General features: G+C 38.5%; 3 protein-coding genes, 1 long non-coding RNA gene and 1 pseudogene across 5 annotated transcripts; 2 read left to right on the plus strand and 3 right to left on the minus strand.

Moving 5' to 3' along the window:
* Positions 1 to 62: 62 nt before the first annotated feature.
* On the minus strand, positions 63 to 2,747 carry LOC111442646 (serine/threonine-protein kinase Aurora-1-like). Its single transcript, XM_023080100.1, has 9 exons — positions 2,611 to 2,747; positions 2,015 to 2,134; positions 1,688 to 1,834; positions 1,486 to 1,581; positions 1,175 to 1,270; positions 991 to 1,087; positions 707 to 824; positions 511 to 583; positions 63 to 416 (listed from the first exon to the last, which is right to left on the minus strand). Exons 1-9 carry the CDS (start codon positions 2,644 to 2,646, stop codon positions 315 to 317), a joined length of 885 nt encoding a protein of 294 aa, XP_022935868.1. The 5' UTR covers positions 2,647 to 2,747; the 3' UTR covers positions 63 to 314.
* Positions 2,748 to 3,044: 297 nt separating this feature from the next.
* On the minus strand, positions 3,045 to 5,904 carry LOC111442991. Of its 2 annotated transcripts, none has more exons than XM_023080575.1 (6): positions 5,647 to 5,904; positions 5,333 to 5,433; positions 5,104 to 5,242; positions 4,895 to 5,023; positions 4,714 to 4,804; positions 3,045 to 3,498 (listed from the first exon to the last, which is right to left on the minus strand). In XM_023080575.1, exons 2-6 carry the CDS (start codon positions 5,419 to 5,421, stop codon positions 3,329 to 3,331), a joined length of 618 nt encoding a protein of 205 aa, XP_022936343.1. In that variant the 5' UTR covers positions 5,422 to 5,433; positions 5,647 to 5,904; the 3' UTR covers positions 3,045 to 3,328. The 2 variants fall into 2 exon arrangements, with proteins under 2 accessions (XP_022936343.1, XP_022936341.1); XM_023080573.1 differs by having other exon boundaries at positions 5,333 to 5,451.
* LOC111442992 lies at positions 5,899 to 8,842 on the plus strand (annotated as a pseudogene).
* Positions 8,843 to 10,245: 1,403 nt separating this feature from the next.
* LOC111442990 (putative lipase YDR444W) lies at positions 10,246 to 14,763 on the plus strand. Its single transcript, XM_023080572.1, has 11 exons — positions 10,246 to 11,008; positions 11,258 to 11,325; positions 11,730 to 11,800; positions 11,891 to 12,151; positions 12,804 to 12,964; positions 13,065 to 13,120; positions 13,222 to 13,274; positions 13,348 to 13,477; positions 13,570 to 13,667; positions 13,755 to 14,328; positions 14,440 to 14,763. The coding sequence occupies exons 1-10, from the start codon at positions 10,779 to 10,781 to the stop codon at positions 13,824 to 13,826; spliced, it is 1,200 nt and encodes a 399-aa protein (XP_022936340.1). The 5' UTR covers positions 10,246 to 10,778; the 3' UTR covers positions 13,827 to 14,328; positions 14,440 to 14,763.
* LOC111442993 lies at positions 13,720 to 16,811 on the minus strand. Its single transcript, XR_002710411.1, has 4 exons — positions 16,708 to 16,811; positions 14,438 to 14,574; positions 14,037 to 14,234; positions 13,720 to 13,872 (listed from the first exon to the last, which is right to left on the minus strand). It is a non-coding gene; the product is annotated as an uncharacterized LOC111442993 (long non-coding RNA).
* Between the last annotated feature and the right edge of the window lie 1,220 nt (positions 16,812 to 18,031).

The following is an 18,031-nucleotide window of genomic DNA, read 5'->3' on the forward strand; positions in this document are numbered from 1 at the left end:
TTTTTCATTTTTGAAACCATAAGGTTCTCAGAGCCACAAAGTTCGAGGTCCAAATCCATCCATAGTAGAAAGCAACTATATTGAAGAGCATAGAGCATTGCAGCAAATCGCAAGATTTTGCTTGGCAAAAAGTTACCAGTTTGTTTGTTTTATATAGACAACATATGTTAAAGACCAGAGAAGAGGAAGAATTAGGAAAACAAATGGGGTGAGAATTGAATGGACATTATCGATTAGTAATTGCTTACAATCTCTCAGAGAAGTTCAAACAACACCGACGCAACACAAGTAATGGAGATCATTATCGAGGCAGATCAACTCTTATATACACCAGAGGGCTCTGAATTTTGGACAATCCAAGGGTGTTCGAGAACTTTGTGTAGTGGCAGCCGTTGAGAGCACTCCTTGACAAGCATCTACACAGATAACAAACAATAAAAGCAAACACAGTTCGTTCAATACGCCAAAGATTATTGAGTATATCAGCAAGGCTTAATAACGCTATAATACCTGACTGATAAGGTCCTTTGCAGTTGAAGAAATGATTGGTCTTGGAGGAAACGTCAAATCAACTTGCATAATTCTGCAGGCACGGTCACATAAAACTATATCAACCATGGAGAGAGATCTCTACCCCACAGAGAAGTTCAAACTATAATCAGCAAGGCCCAAAAGATCAGAGATATAAAGTTTCCATTAAATCTACCTCCTGTACGTGTCAGAGTGTTCCTTAGCCTCAAACGGGGGTACCCCATAGAGAAACTCATAGCACAGGACACCAAGACTCCAGATATCCACACTTGCATCGTGTTCCACACTCTCCACTGTCGAGAACAAGAAGCATTAAAGCAACAACACTCAACGGAATTTAGAATTACTAATAATCTTTATCTCCCATTTTGAGATTCCCTCACACTCTACTTCAACTGGAAAAATGTAGCTTCAGAAGAAAAGACAAGTAATTGTGATGTCCGGTCTCAATATACATACCCATTTCAGGAGACAGATAATCCAGTGTCCCACACATAGTCCGCCTACGGTTAAACGTGTGCACCGACCATCCAAAATCAGCGATCTTGAGTTCACCCTGCATCAGGAAAGCCTCATTACTCAAGTCCCAAAGAGAGAATCTAACATCAAGGACCAAGAACCTATAGATTCAATGAAACCACACCTGAGCACCAATTAGAAGATTTTCTGGTTTGATGTCTCTGTGGATTACATGTTTTCCATGACAGTAAATGAGTGCTCGAGCCAACGACGCAATGTACTGCCTCATGACCATAAATTTAAAACATCATTATAAAATCAGATTTAGCGTACATAACAACATTGCAAATTACTTGCTTATTATCCCCTAATGTTATATCTGTTTCAGTACACAATATTGAAATTTAAAACCTACTTCACTGAGAAAAACCTCTACTTCGTCGGAAAATTCAGGTAGGTGGAACCAAAACCTGGGCAAAGAGGAGAGGAACTTACAGTAGCAGCACGTCTCTCACTGAAGTACTTGCACTTCTGCAGTTCCTTGTAAAGCTCACCTTTGGGAGCATATTCCAATACCAAATAAATCCGTTTCTGCAGCCACAACATTTAAGAGGGGGAAGGTCAGTGGCTGAATGTTGCAGAGTGAATTTTTTAAATTACTTGACTTATAGAAGAAACTTTCAGAGATATGAAATACTTGATCGTAGAAGTATCCATAAAGGCGCAGAATGTTGGAGTGTCTAAGATGACTCTGTATTTCAACTTCCCGACGAAGCTGGTGCTCAACCTGCGACTGTTGTAACTGACTCTTGAATAAAACTTTCAGCGCCACAATTTGATTACTCTGTTTGGAATCCATGGAAATCAAGTAAGCTTTCACAAATTACGAGAGGAAAATGATGCAACCAACTGTATAATTCCCTAACACTTGCAAGCAAGATAAATGATCTTCTCAGGGTAACAACTCTCTGAACATTTACGATTTTAATCACAGGACAAGTAAGGTTGAGAGAGTAAGACGAACCCTCTTTTCCCTAGCCAGATACACATGACCGAATTTCCCTCTTCCGAGAGGCTTCCCGATGTCAAAGTCGTTAAGCGTCCATCTTCTCTTTTCGATAGCAGAGGCCTCCGTGGTAGTGATCTGCGAAGACATTTAACATTCAAATTCCAATAATTTTAAAAAAACGATCGGCGTTCCTGGAAAAAAAAAAAGTCAACTGCTACAAGATAATTCGAAACCCTAATTAGCTGGTTTCCATACTACAAACTCACAAACTAACATCGATAGTCCGTGTTAGTATAAACCGAAGAACTCCATTAAAACGAAATTAAAACCAGAAGACATCCACAGTATTCAATTACAACCATGATATCAAAGATAGTACAAGAATTCAGAAGCGGAGATTTAATCGTGTTCATAAGCACGTCAGAAATTATAAAAATATATATATTTCTTACATCAAATAATAAAAATCTAAAAGAACATGAACCTCATGGTGAGAAGAGAGAAAGATAAACAAATTGAATGATTCAATCCTAATCTTGGAAGAACAAACGAAAGCGAAACCACAAAAATCACGGTCAGAAACATGCTATAACAAATTTCCGTCGCTTTACCTTCTCCTGGGGTTGGTTTTCTGCAGCGACCGCCATCTGAACGAGAGGGAGGGAGAGAACAGAGAGCAGATCGAATTGGCGAGAGAAGAGACAGAGAGAAACGAGGAAGACAAAGGACGCCAAATGGGGGTGTAAGAAAAAGGTATTGAGCGCGGCAACGGTCGAATTCGAATGCGTTGCCACGTGGCACGTGAAGCTCAGTGAAGTATTTAAAATAACATTGGAATTAATGTAGTACACCAACCACACATGATTTAGGATGAAAATACCCACCATGTAACGGTCGAAAATGTTACAAAACTTTGTTTAAAAAATATTAATCTTTCAATTTAAACGAAATTTTTACTTTTTCTAAGTGATAAAGTTTAAATTTTCATTCTGTATTATAAGAATTTGTCGAAGTCATGATATTAATCTAGGACTTGCTACTAAAATACCCTTTACAACCCATTTCTACGGAAAGAAATGAGGCTCGTGAAAATCGCAACTTGACAACGTAGAACATAAAAATCAATAAATTGTTATAACAACGGGTCGACATGAATTTTAAATTTCAAAAGGGAACAAAAGGGAACAAAAGGGAACCAAAAGCTTGCATATTTTCCTTTTCCTTCTCACGACGTGATGAGGAAATCCTTGTGAGATAAGGGCAGGCAGGAAGGCACGCAGCTTGGCACTCTACAATAACTGAGCTCCATCCTTAGAACATTGGAATTACTTAAGAACTCTTGGATGCATGATGGTTTCCCGGTCCTTGGGTTTGGTTGGTCCGTAGTAGCCATGAGGGTAGAAAAGATGGGAGTATGAATGCCAATATCAAGCAGATTATAACCAACCCTCCAACCCCCCAAGCTTCGTGCGGGATGCCGATGAGTAGTTCGTCACAGACTGTCACAAAAGCCAGAAACTATCATACTAACAGATGAGATGTTAAATGTTGCTGTCAAGCAAGCAGACTGATATGACTCCAGCATATGAAAGGGGCAAGAGGTAACAGGTTTTGGACGTTAACAGTGAACCAACAATTAAGTACACACCCCCCTAAACAAGGATAACAAAAAATGGAATTGTCTACGTACCCTGCTAGGATGAGCCATCCTACCCTCAATCCCCTTCTTGTACTCTTCTTTTTAGCTCACTTGTCAACAATGTAAGAACAACAACATATTTCTTTTTTCTCAAGTTGGTTTAACCAGTCGGGACATTAGATATTGTAACAGGGTGTGGAAACCTCTGCCTAATATACACGTTTTAAAATCGTGAGGTTAACAGCAATACGTAATGAGCCAAAGCGGATAATATCTACTAGCGGTGGGTTTGGGCTGTTACAAATGGTATCAGAGTTAGATATCGAGCGGTGTGCCAGCGAGGATGCTGGGCCCTCAAGGAGGTGGATTGTGAGATCTCACATCGATTGGAGAGGAAAACGAAACATTTCTTATAAGGGTGTGGAAACCTTTCCCTAGCAGACACGTTTTAAAGCTTTGAGGGGAAGTTCCCCAAAGAGGACACAATATCTGCTAGCGGTAGGCTTGGATGTTACAAATGGTATCAGAACCAGACACCAACGATGTGCCGGCGAGGACGCTGGCCCCCAAGGAGGGTGAATCATGAGATCCCACATCGGTTGGAGAGGAGAACGAAAGATTCCTTATAGGATGTGGAAACCTCTCCCTAATAGACGCGTTTTAAAACCGTGAAGTTGACATCGATACGTAACGAGCCAAACCAAACAATATCTACTAACAATGGACTTAGGCTATTACAGACATTTTTTTAGCAAGTAATGAGAAATAAATGTTTGGTTCTTAAATCATGTATGGAATCAATTTTTTTGCATTTCATATGCATAATGTAAGTAATTCTTTCCATGAACTCTCGTGTCAGGACAATTCCATACCATCTTTTGAATTGACACCAGAAGCATTACTAACTAATGTCCTGCAAATGAGATTAAAAAACACTTGGGACTGTAAACCACCAACGATGCTTCGACTAGAAAATTTTAGTTGATCTAAAGTTTTTATCCTACCCATGTATGACTTCCTTTAACAAGTCGGACAGAAGAAAATTGATAAGATGCTCAAAAGCGTATGAAGATACCTATATTGAAGATGATCGAATCCCTTTCCCGGGCGGTCGATAAGGCAACAACTCCCTCGGATATCACAGAGACCAATACATGAGTATCAACCTGTTTCAGAACTGTAAGTTTGAAACTTTAACAAATTTATCAATCAAAGTCTACAATCATTGGCCTAAACTAATAAGGGGAGAAGACAACCTGATCTCCATGCAAGTTCATACTTTCGGCCTTAAAAATAAGCTTTTCAGTGTCGAGTAGTTTTCTGCTCTTCTTATCAACAGGGCTTGTCAAGTCTCTCTTCAGTTCTAACGAGAAGCTGGCAGGCATCTATAATTTCCTTGAATGAGACAGACTCAGAAGGAGAGTTTAAAAGAATTCAACTTCAAGAGGACAGAAAAAACACATACAGAGCCCGGGTATGATATCTTCACTTCATACCACATATCAGGTTTAAGTCCTTGAAGATGATACAGGCGAGAACCCATTTGTAATGGTAATGTTTCCCTCCACAGCTCCTCTCCAACATTCAAATTTTTACTGTCGACCCTAGAAAATCATGTACAAGCCAATACAATTAACTAAAATGCAAGGAAATGTATGTCTGAATGTGTAATCAAGAGTTTTCGTGATACTCACATACTACTCAGGCAGAAACTCGGCCATTTCATAATGATGACAAGAACGTGAAAAAGAACAAATGGAAATCGCTCGAGTGAATGACGCATTTGTTCCCTAAGCTGCCACAGTACAAATTTCTGTTCATACGGATCGGTGGAGGAAGGAATCAAATCGCTTAGTTTAGCCAGAAAGAAAACATAATTCGATACTCTTAAAGCACAACCAATATACCAAAATATCGATCCTTCCCAACATCGATCCAAAATTAGACTAGAACAACGCATAAACTTGAAGAAATGAAAATTTGAAAGATCATAAAACTTCAATCTCACTTGTTTGAAGAGGAGAACGGGAAAAATCCAGACGAGGGAACGAAAGCTGCGAGCCTGAGGCGCTGAGAGACGACGGTGAGCGGGCGGTGAGTATCGACCGAGAGTGCTGACGCAGATACTGAAAATTAGGGCTCCGATGGTTGAAAATTTGAGATATAAAAATTAAATTAAAATTTTAAGTAATTTAATAAAAAAAAAATATAAATTTGAAATTTCTAATATAAAATAACAAAAATTTGGCAATAGGCTCCATTTTCCGCCATTAACGATTGGAATGGGAAGCAAAGCTCTTCCTGTGCTCAAAGGAGCTTCATCATTTTCATCGTTAAAGCGGCGAATCTTCATCTCTAGCGGCTTGCATTCGCCATCTGTTTCTAACATCAGAATCCGAAAATGTTCGAATGCTTCAGGAATTATGGCCCCGATGCCCTCCGTTTAGCTGAAACAGCTCGAATTTCTCTCACTCCCGGTGAGGTATGCGAGGCTCTCCCCTCGTCCATCTTTGCTTCTGTTTATTCAATTTTTTGAATCGAGTAACATTTGCTTCTTACTTTCGGGTTTGTGTTGTCTTGATTGTCTAATTCAGGTTGAAGAATTGGCGCCTAAAATTGGACAAGTTGTTGACTGGTAAGTTCATCTTTCCCTCGCATACGAATACATACACAAACTCTCATAAACTAGTAGATCTTGAAATACAATGGTATCTTGGTCAGGTCTCTATGTAAATTATGATGGGATAACTGCTTGTTAGGTCCTATACATTGAAGGGATCTTCACCTAGAGGTTGTAAAATGTTGTTCTCCATAATTTGTTTGGTTTACTTGGGTCTTGCGTACTCTCACACACCGCTCACACGCCGCTCGGTGTCTGGCTCTAATATCATTTGTAACAGCCCACCCACGGCTAAAAGATATTTTCTTTCCCTTTTGGACTTACCAAGGTTGGTCTGTTAGAGATAGGTTTCCACACTCTTATAAAAAATGTTTTATTCTCCTCTCCAACCAACGTAGGACCTCATGATCCACCCTCCTTGGGGCCAGAGTACTTGCTGGCACACCGCTCGATATTTGGCTCTGATATCATTTATAACAGTTCAAACCCACTACTAGCCAATATTGTTTTCTTTGGATTTTTTCTTTTGGGTTTCCCTTCAAGGTTTTTGAAACGCATCTGTTAGCTAGAACTTTTCACACCCTTATAAGAGTATTTCATTTCCCTCTCCAACCAATATAGGATCTCACTTAAATGGATTCCCACGATAGATGGTTGAATGCGGTGGGAAGCTTCGTTGGGAAGGACTTGAACAAATCAAAAGTGTCTACAGGAGAATTCCATTCTTTTTTTTTGTTTTTGGGAGAAAGGACAATGTAGGGAGAGATGACAACAATTTTCTTTATCTTTCTTACGAAGATGCACTAGCTTGAGAGAAGAGAGAACGTGGGGTTCCTTTTTTGAACCTTTGCAGAATGCAAGCCCCCATGAGCTGGGTTCAATCCTAAAATCTCACATTTTCAGACTCCTCCTCCCTCTAAATAACCTTAATGAACGGCTTTGAAGGGACGCCACCGCATCTCCTTTGTTATTAAGGGAAACAGGAAGGTTGAAAGAGGAGGCAATTAGAATCCAAACTCCAACGGTGTATAGCCCTTAACTATTGAATTCAAACACTTTTCAGAAGAATGAATGATCTATTCCGTAAGATTCTACATCATTAAGTAGCCTAACACTTGCTACGTTGTGAGATCCCACCTTGATTATTTACAAGGGTGTGAAAACCTCTTACTAGCAAACGTGTTTTAAAACAGTGAGACTGACGTCGATACATAATAGACCGAAACGAATAATATTTGCTAGCGGTGGGTTTGAGTTGTTACACCCCTTCTAGCGATCCTAAGAAGGGTGGAGTGGAGTCAAAGTTAGTGAGTCGGATGTTTTTGGAAAATTTCTCCTTTAGAGGCCGTGAGGTGTCCATTGCTCTGTCCCAAAAGAAATAGAGACGCCATTATCCACCTTAACATTCAAAACCACCTTCATCCTCTTACTACCTTCAGCAATGAAGTTCCATGGACTTTTGCCGTTGTAGCTTCCATTTTTCCTATGAAATTGTTCATTCTGTCGAATCAATTCCCTCGGCTGTTGTACCCTTTGGTTTCCAATTACTTTAATATGATAACTTTATGTTTCAGGTTTGGGCAGCTCCAGACAGTTGATCTTCAAAGTATGGAACCTTCCATTAGAGCAGGTGATCCTTAATCATTTTGCAACTTGTTTGTTGTTCTTCTTCCAGCATACCATAATACCTGTAACAGTCTGAGGCCATTGCTAGATATTATCCGTTTTTGCCATTACGTATCACCGTCAGTCTCATGATTTTAAAACACGTCTATTAGGGAGAGGCTTCTACACGCTTATAAATAATGTTTTGTTCCCCTATCCAATCGATGTGGGATCTCACAATCCACCCCCTTAGAAGCCTAGCGTCCTTGCAGGCACACTACTCGGTGCCTGACTCTAATACCATTTGATCATTTTTTTTCACAACCATCTCGAGCATAATTTCCTTCTTCATCGACTTGAGTCTCGGTCTCCTCGGCCTACAATAAAATCTCATAATCTTATTATTATGCATGTATTTTGAAGTTAGGAAGGAAAACAAGGGTCATTAATACCTCGAAAGCTCGGGCGTTACAATACCTTTGATTGTTTCTCACGGTTAAGTGTTGGCTTCAAATCATACAAGTCAATCGATTGTAGTTTTTGCTGCACTTTCAAGTTATTTTTTGTGAACAGGACAGGCAAACAATTGTAGTGCAGCAAAAACTAGTACTAATTTTGCAACTATTTACAGATCTGGAGGTGTCAATCAGCGGAATGACGCTCCTGAAACATTTGAAAACAGGTAACCTGGTTATTTTTCAACTTGAGCTATCCCAACATTTGGCAGCAAGCTTTGGCCATAACTTCTACTATCTTTTTGACACCAGAGAGGCCATGATTCGCGCAGTTCCAGCCTTTGATGAGCCGTATATCAAAGTTCCTGAAGTTCTCAATAAGGACTAGTTGCTAAGGTTAGCTCATTCATTAATGCCATGTTCTTCAACATCTTATGGATTAGTTTTTCTATAGGTTACTAGATGATATTTGAATTACAATTTGAATTAATCATCCATTAATCTTAATCTTAGTTCAATTCGTGGAACGGCCCAAGCCCACCGCCAGTAGATAATGTCCTCTTTGGACTTTCCTTTCCAAGCTTCCCCTCAAGGTTTTTAAAACGTGTTTTGTTAGGGAGAGGTTTCCACACCCTTATAAAAAATGCTTCGTTCCTCTCTTGAATCGATGTAGAATCTCACAATTCCGGGAGCTCATTACTCAAAACTCTATGCTGCAATAGGAATCTGTCATTGATGAGCTTACGAACTCTCGTTGAAGAGATGATGGTGACAGATTCAGCTTAATTTAGCCTCATCATAGGATAATAGTTATATATGTGTGTATATATGTATTTGAAACATTAAATTAAGAAATTTCATGTAGATGGCTTCAATAAAATAATCAAGAATTTGCAGTCAACTCAACAGTAGAGTTTAATTTGATTATCTTGCACGCCAAGTTTCTAATACAAATATAATAACGGGGTCGTCTTAAACTCTTAAATTTATTATTAATTTTTTTTAGAACACCTGTAATTTAATTCGTGAGATTATCATTTCAAAGGAAATTAATCGAGTCAATTGTGGTGGCTCATGATTAACGAGAAAAAGCTTCTTTACTTCATACTAATATTTTCAAAACTAATATTTTCAAATATTTTAAAAAGTGAAGTCAAATTTTGAAAATTCCAAAATTTTTGTTTTTTTTTTAATTTAATTAAAAATTAAAAATATTTTTTTAAGAAAAATGAAAAATCATGATAGGGTAATTGGGAGTAAATAAATAACATTAGATTTTATTTTATTATACACCGTATAATTATCCCACCTGCCATTTAGGAGAAAAATAATATCTAAAAATAATAATAATAAAGTTGAAAATTGGCAAGGAATATCGGGGCAGATGCAGGTGGTCGGTCAGGGTAGGGCAGTTCTGGGTCCCACCTGGCGTAGTTCTAGAAGTTAATAGTATGATAAAAAAAATAAACCAAATAAATTTTTTTTTTTGTTTGAAGTAATAATAAATTATTTAATTGAAATAACTTTTTTTTCAAATCAAAATAATATTTAAAGGATCCAACAACCACTTTGCATGGTTTATGAAAAAAAACGTCTAGAAAAAAAAATTAAATTATTAGGGAATATTCAAAATTTACCATAAACTTTGAAATTTTATTATTTGATTATTTAAGTTTGAAAAATTCCAACTTTTTATTCTTTAGTATCAAATCCTAACTTTGTCATAATTAATTCGGAAGACGTCTCAAATGCGCAAGAATTAGTAATAAAATAAGCAATTAACTTTAAGTAATGCGGGTTTGACGTATTAATTAGCAAAGAAGCAAAGATTAGGCGGAGCTTGAATTCATACGAGCTTGAAAAGGCCCAAAAGGATTAGCAATTTGCATATGGCAATGTTATTATTATTATTATTGGGTTGGCAATTATCTGTTTCGAGTTCATCCTCAGATTCCGTATTGTGAGACGTGTCGCTCAATGATTGAAGAAGAAGATGTGATTTCGATGAACGTCTGAATCTGTCACCACCCATGAGATTGGCGGTGCTCTGTTTCTACTTTTATGCGACCCCATTTGATTTGAAATCCCAAAAACAAAGAGAAGCCGACAAACCCACTCGTCGCTTGACTTCGACTTCAAATTCGAAGTTGCTTTAGAAATGAAATGGTGAATCGGTGTGAGAGTGGTTGCGGTTGTGGAGGAGATCGGGAAAACTCAGAATCTGAGGCGTAATACAAAATGGAGATCTCTGTATCTTCGTGTTCTTGGAGATTCAGTGCACCATGGTAATGGCCCGTCACTGATTGACGGTGGGATCGCGGCGGTCCGGCACTATTTTCATTATCTTCCCTGTAACTTCTTCAACCACTCTCCGCCTTCATCCCGCTCTTCGATCATCCACGGCACCACTTTAGTCGAGTTCTATTCCTCTTCATTTGCTGAATCTTCTGACGTTTGATTATGGCTTCGATGGAGTCGGAAACTCCGGATGTTTTGAATGAGACGAGAAATGGGAACAAGAAGAAGAATGGAATTCGTATGGAATCGTTTTACCTACGTAAGATCGGATTCGGATGTTTTAGAGTGCAACAAGACGAGGAAGGAAACTTCGATATGGAGGTCGTCAATGGCGATGGGAAGCGTCGGAAGCCCACGCATCTCCTCATAATGGTTAATGGTCTCGTTGGCAGGTTACTCCATTTTCGGTTGCTGTTCATGTTCATCAGTCTATGATTTTTTCCCAATCAGTATTTTGATTTTGCATTTATGTGGGAATCTGTTTCTGTACCTGTTTTCGATTTTTACTATAATGAATTGGTTGATCAAGGAATTATCTGTTCATCAATGGCGGGTCGTACCGTTCTATTTCCAGTAGTTTTTAGCCAAATCCATGGCGTTTGGTATTTGTGTTGACGATTTGTTTTTCCTTATTGGGTCAGTGCCAAAGATTGGGAATATGCAGCGGAGGAGTTTTTGAAGACGTATCCTGAAGATATCATTGTTCATTGTGAGTCTTTTTAAGTTTGATATTCTTTTACTTCGCGATTACCTTTGTGAGATCCCACATCGGTTAGAGATAGGAACGAACCTCTCTCGAGAAGAGCATTTTAAAATTATGAGGCTGACAATGATACGCAACGGGTCAAAGTAGACAATATCTACTAGCAGTAGGTTTGGGTTGTTACAAATGGTATTAGTAGTGTGCCGGTGTGCCAGTGAGAACGCTGGATCCTCAAGGGGAGTGGATTGTGAGGTCTCACATCAGTTTGACAGCGAGAACAAACCTCTATCTAGCATACATAACGGGCTGAAATGGACAATATCTACTAGTGGTGGACTTGGGCTGTTACAACGTTTGTGTTCATACCGTACCAAGCTTCTTGTATGAATACAATGTCTTGTTATTTGCAGGCAGTAAACGTAATTACTCGACATTGACACTTGATGGCGTTGACGTGATGGGAGGAAGACTGGCAGAAGAGGCATGCCATCATCTACAAAACTAAGTTTGTATTTCCATATTCATTTGATTTCTTGTTCATATGACAACCTTGAATCTGTTTTGTGTTCAGATTTTGTTGGTTATCAAGAGACATCCAAATGTTCAAAAGATCTCCTTCATATGCCATTCATTAGGCGGATTGATAGCAAGGTATGCCATTGCAAAGCTTTATGAGCAAAAAGAGGATGTCCAAGTGAATGGAGAGTATAACAACCATGGGTCTAGAGATCAAAGCAATGGAGAGGAGTTTAAAGAGACAATTGCAGGGCTGGAACCAATTAATTTTATAACATTTGCAACCCCACATCTTGGTTCAAGAGGGCATAAACAGGTGAATAATCAATCAATGTGTTCTTTAGCTATTCTTGCTTTTTATGCTTAAATGTCATTTATGCTACTTCTACTTCTATAAAGATAAAGATGTGGAAACTTCTCCTTAGTAGACGTGTTTTAATAACCTTGAGGGGAAGCCCAAAAGGGAAAGTCCAAAGAGGACAATTTCTGATAGCAGTGGGCTTGGGTCGTTACAAATGGTATCAGAGCCAGACACCGGGCAATGTTCCAGCGAGGAGGTTGAGCCTCGAAAGGGGTGGACACGAGGTGGTGTGTCAACAAGGACTCTAGGCCCGAAGGAGGGTGAATTGTGGGGTCCCACATCGATTGGAGAAGGAAATGAGTGCCAGCGAGAACGCTGGGCCTTGAAGGGGGGTGGATTGTGAGATCCCACATCAATTGGGGAGGAAAACGAAACATTCTTTATAAGGGTGTGGAAACCTCTCCCTATTAGACACGTTTTAAAAATCTTGAGGGGAAATCCGTAAGAAAAAGTCCAAAAATGACAATATCTGCTAGTAGTGGACTTGGGCTGTTACCGTCATAATTTGATATTGTGATAGAAAAATTCCGAGCATCTGCATTGTCTTGAAATTGTGGCCAAATATAGGCTGCTATGATACCAAGTACTCTCCCTCTTTGATTTTCAGGTCCCTATGTGTTGTGGCTTTTATGCCCTGGAAAAAGTGGCTATTTGCACATCATATTTATTTGGTAGAACTGGGAGACATTTATTTTTACTTGACAAGGACAGTGAAAACCGCCCCCTTCTTCTTCACATGGCTGGCGATCATGAAGATCTCAAATTCTTGTGAGTCCACTGTTTTTGAGATCAAGTTTGCAACACTTCCTAGTCTGGATCTAGACATTCTCATCTTGACATGTAATATCATTATGGTTCTTTCTTGCAGATCTGCTTTGCAGTCGTTTAGGCGGCGTGTTACCTATGCTAATAAGCGTTACGATAGTATCCTGTCATTGTTTCTCTACTTGCCTATTTTCGTATCCTTCCCAATTATTCTATAAGGCGTCTGTCTGTTTATGTATAAATCTTGACACTAAATACAGACGTTGTCGGGTGGAGTACGTCTTCTATAAGGCGTCGCACGGAGTTGCCAAAGGTAAATTTGAACGTAATCGAAGTTTTCTTGGTAGACTTTGAACTACTCTCTCACTGGTTTTTTTACTTATTAGCTCGAAGGTGTATCAATAGATGACAAATATCCATATATTGTAAATGTTGAGACGGAAATAGTTTCCAGTCCTCAAACATATGTGCCGTCAGAGGCCAAAGGCAATAGATTCAAGAAAACTGAGGTGGAAGGTCAGCATTCTATTAATAGTTGCCGATTTGAAGCTTACAGATCGTTAGTTTTGAGCATTTTTGACATTGTAATCTTATTGTGATCATTGTAGAAGAAATGATCAAACGTCTATCAAGCGTGGGCTGGGAGCGGGTCGATGTTGACTTCCACAGTAGTAAACAAAGAAATAATGCACATCTTACCATTCAGGCAAGATTTTTATCTGGGATGCACAGAACTAGATTCGATTTGGACCTTGTTCTCGAGTAACGAGTTCAAATTATACGTTTATTTCAGGTCAACAGGTACAGAGTCAATTCTGATGGGGCCTGTGTGATCCAACATATGATCGATAATTTTCTCTTGTAGCATGTGACGAATTGAATTGTTGACAATTGATTTCAAGCTCCTACTACTGCAAGTGAAGCAATCAATTTTGTGTTAGAAGGCTTTGAAGCACTAGCATTGCGATGAGTGTAAAATACAATAGCAGCATAGAATTAATGTTCAAAAGAAATTTAGCTCTGGAAGCTGTAGCCTCTGTTTTTTATAAGAAACTGTATTCTCCAAGACTCTTACCAGTTTCCGCCAATGGAGATCAAACCCATTAGAGTTGAGCAAAAAGTGCTATAGTGAGAATAGTTTGCAGCGCATGGGAGTGCATGGTTGGTCCTTTTCAGAGATAGAACAGATGATTGCTCCTTTTGGCGCAGATACATGTTTATTTCCACTTGCTCGTCCTCATACCATTGTGTTTTGTCCGCAAGAGAATCGTGGCTGAAATTCAACAGGAACCGAATAAAGAACAGAATTTACTACATACAAACAGGTTACTTGGCAAAGCAAAGCTCAGCTGCACGAAGCAACCGAGGTGAGTGATTTCAAATCAAATGCATGTTTATTTTCTTTGAGTGCGTGGATAGCTTTACTTGGATATCACATCCATCATTCTGAGCACTAAAACATTGAAATTGACTTACAGGATAAGTTTGGAAAAGATGGTGGAAATGATAAGCTCCAAATGATCGATCCACCATGCTACTGTGGGAGGAGGTCAGGACCTGTCAATTCCGCTACCCAATTCCTTGTTGTTCCACAAGCGACGCGTGTAACCATACTGAATAAAAGAGAGAAAAACAGTTAAGACACCAACTAAAGCAAAATCCTTGCTTTTAAGCCGGTTTGTAGTTTAGCGTACTGACAGCAGAAATCATTCAGCATGGCTACTCTTTAATAATATGCTTTAATACATATTCAAGATCTGTTGACTCTTAATAACACTATTTGATGAAAGTTTGAAATACAATTTTAAAATTCTCTCTTTGTTGTAAAAATAAATGGATTTCTAGGGGATGGACATCTTGATAGCAGCAGCTAAGGGGATAGATCATGTCAGAAATTTAACAGGAATTAAATTGTAAGAGCATGAATCTCGGGAAACATTCAAATGCTAGAACACAGCCTTCCAAAAGAAAAAAGAAAAAAAATCTCTTCCATTTTCAGTGCAAGCAGGAAGAACGCCAGCATTAACAGCACATTATACTGAACAAAGCAGGTTAAAACGTATCAGGTAGACAATGATTTTGAAGGTCTAGATTGTTTCCGAAGCTAATCTAGCAGAGTAATGTTCGTTCCCAGATCAAACTTGGGCATCTACTCATATTAAGAATGTTTGGGGTGTTCTTTGGTGTACATTCCACTGAAGCAGCATCCATATAATTGATGTACCTATGTTTAATCAAAGTTTGACAGCAAAATCGAAAGGCTAAAAACAAGCATTATTTTTTCTCCTGTTGAGTAACAAATATCATATTTCAGAATAGAAGCAATACCATGAATGGGAACATAATCAGTCTTCTATTGACTGAAATGGCCAATATATTTATATTATCGCATCATAAGGAAGAATACCAGGCTTTACACAAGTTACATAAGATCTGATAGCAGTATATAGGATCAGACAGGTAAATTCTTGCGAGAAACATTCTGTTTTAGTTCAAGATTTAAAAATACCAGAGGAGAATAGACCATAGAGCAAAAGCCAAAGGTGTCAAAGTCCAAACCCAACTCAATCTCTGATGAATTTAATTCTAGCAATCGTACCTGCAAAAATGCCAACAGTCGTCAGATGTGCAATGGACATGGCATGATATATCAAGTATTCGGTTAAGAAATGCCCCAAAGCATAGATGAACGTCAAGAAAGGGAAGCTAGGAGAGTCCTCACTCCTTCAATGAACTTCAGTCACTATCACAAAAGACAGCAAGAGAGAAAAATATTCAGGATTAAGCAAGCCATAAGAAAATGGCATGAACAGTTACCAAAAGTTACTTCCAATTTTAAATAATAATCTACATTTTGAACTTCATTGATCAAAGTAAAGTTTGAGCTCACAGTGAAAAAAGTTTAGAAATAATCTAAATGAATAAACTAATCATAAAATCGTGGGTAAAGTTTCTTAATTAGTAATAATTTAACATCTACAATACAATGAAATAGAATAAAATACCCAAAGAACATTGGAAAAATGAGAAACTTCAGGAGAATTCTGCTAATGAACATATGGTGAGTTGTGAATCGTCTCCTCATCGATAAACGTCCGTTCAAGATTTTATAATCAAAACGGATAAACGCATGGCATGATGTTATGAGAAGATGGAGAATTCCATAATCCCAAAATTGGAGAAAACTTGATACTGGTGTGTTAAATTAGTAACGGAATGGTACATTAGATTAACCAAGTGATTGAATGTTCAAAAACCAGAACCTAAGAATCTGATTGAGCTCATTCTCCAGGCTTAAGAATTGATTAGCCAGTATGCTCAAGATAAGACACTTCAAAAAAGTAATTCAGGTTCCAATTTACAAATTCCACTATCTCTAAAGAAACCTAAAAATTTCGTCGTTTTTCCCGCCTAACAAAGTTGAGCATAACCTAGAATGAGACAAAAAAATCATCCAGCATTCTAACAACAAAAAATCAACCACTAGGTCTTGGCCCGGGTCACGGATCGAAACACAGAGCAACTACTCCAGTCCGTGATAACAGATCGTCAGCGCCATAAAAGGCGTACTACGAATATTGATTTCGGTGGAACTCAATTACTCACGGGAGTACCACAGAGATAACAAAACTAGATTCATTCTTCTAGATGCAAGAAAAAGACAATGCACACTTTCAACATGAATTTGCAGAACCTAAATTAATGGATGACTGAGATTTTTCACGAGAGAGATAGAGAGAGATTACTGGTAATGTTGGAGAAGACGGCGAACCTCAATGCGTATACGTCGAGGAATTCGAATCAAACGGAGGCCACAATCGGACTGAACCGACCAGCATCAACCACCGTCGTAAAAAGGGTAAGGAATTAAAATAAAACATTTTAAAGAGTAACTTTAATTTTCTTTTTTAAAAAAAGAAAAAGAAAAAGAAATAGAGAAATTTCAGAAAGCACGTGTGTGGTGTGTTAGTGGCGTGGCGTCCGTACACAGGTCCACGTTATTAGAGAATCGGAGCCCTGGGGGTTCCAGCTCAGGCCCACGTTACCTCTTACAAACACACCTTGCTTTAAATAATTTTGCATCTAACCGCTTAAATCTACGGTTAACGAACCGATATTGTCCTATTTAGATTTTTTCTTTCAGACTTTTTCTCGAGGCTTTTAAGAGGTAGACATCAAGCGGTATATCAACCAAGATGCTACTCTTCTGAGGTGAATTGTGAGATCTTACATTGATTGGAGAGAGGAACTAGTGTCAGCGAAGACGTTAGCTAGGTCCCAAAGGGAAGTGAATTATGAGATCTTATCCTATATCAGTTGAAAAGAGAAACAAAACATTTTTTTATAACATTAGGAGACTCATTATAAAAATCTTGAGAGAAAGTTCGAAAAATTCTAAAGAAAGCAATATCAACTAGTGACAAGCTTGGACTATTATGTGATTATTAGAAGTCAACTAAGCCGACCGACCGACCGACCAACCAGGGGGTGCTAATCTATGCAGTGGGGCACCTCTTTGCTTGTCCAGTCCTCACACACACACACAAGGGTGTACAATCTTTCCATCATCATGATTCATGTCCCCTCCTCATCCCACTTCCTATCATCATGAGAGTCGGACAATTTTTCAAATTTTCTGTATGTTTAGTTCATGCCTATACATACATGCAGATATATATATATATATATATATAGAGAGAGAGAGAGAGAGAGAGAGAGAGAGAGAATTTTCAACGGGAATTTGGGTGGTTGAATGAAAATCAAACCCAAAACCAAAAGAAGAAAATTAAATTTGAGGTAAGGCATTATGTAATTGAAAACCCCAAGTCATAGCCTTACCAAAGAAAAGTAGCTATGGAATATTAAACCATTAAAAAGGTCTCCTCTCCTCCGCCCACCAAATTCAACCAGGTTTAGGGCACCAAAATTCTATTCATTGCTGCTATGAACTCAACCAAGTAGGTTATAACAGTTCAAGCATTCAAAATTCTTTACCAAACCCATTAAAAAAGGAGGGAAATCAGAAAATGACACACCAACTATTACAAAAAAAAAAAAAAAAAACAGTTC

Source organism: Cucurbita moschata, unplaced genomic scaffold (genome assembly GCF_002738365.1).
Source record: "Cucurbita moschata cultivar Rifu unplaced genomic scaffold, Cmos_1.0 Cmo_Scf00005, whole genome shotgun sequence".
NCBI lineage: Eukaryota > Viridiplantae > Streptophyta > Magnoliopsida > Cucurbitales > Cucurbitaceae > Cucurbita > Cucurbita moschata.

What these genes read in the sequence shown, in the direction of transcription:
- LOC111442646 (XM_023080100.1), bottom strand. Translation starts at nt 2,646, where the DNA reads ATGGCGGTCGCTGCAGAAAACCAACCCCAGGAGAAG. An exon ending in GTGAGAGACGTGCTGCTACT is followed by an intron (nt 1,271 to 1,485) that starts GTAAGTTCCTCT and finishes GTCATGAGGCAG; the next exon opens with TACATTGCGTCGTTGGCTCG. An exon ending in TTATCTGTCTCCTGAAATGG is followed by an intron (nt 825 to 990) that starts GTATGTATATTG and finishes TGTTCTCGACAG; the next exon opens with TGGAGAGTGTGGAACACGAT.
- LOC111442991 (XM_023080575.1), bottom strand. Translation starts at nt 5,421, where the DNA reads ATGCGTCATTCACTCGAGCGATTTCCATTTGTTCTTTTTCACGTTCTT. An exon ending in AGATATCATACCCGGGCTCT is followed by an intron (nt 5,024 to 5,103) that starts GTATGTGTTTTT and finishes AGGAAATTATAG; the next exon opens with ATGCCTGCCAGCTTCTCGTT. An exon ending in TGAACTTGCATGGAGATCAG is followed by an intron (nt 4,805 to 4,894) that starts GTTGTCTTCTCC and finishes GTTCTGAAACAG; the next exon opens with GTTGATACTCATGTATTGGT.
- LOC111442990 (XM_023080572.1), top strand. Translation starts at nt 10,779, where the DNA reads ATGGCTTCGATGGAGTCGGAAACTCCGGATGTTTTGAATGAGACGAGA. An exon ending in GTTAATGGTCTCGTTGGCAG is followed by an intron (nt 11,009 to 11,257) that starts GTTACTCCATTT and finishes TTATTGGGTCAG; the next exon opens with TGCCAAAGATTGGGAATATG. An exon ending in CAAGAAAACTGAGGTGGAAG is followed by an intron (nt 13,478 to 13,569) that starts GTCAGCATTCTA and finishes TGATCATTGTAG; the next exon opens with AAGAAATGATCAAACGTCTA.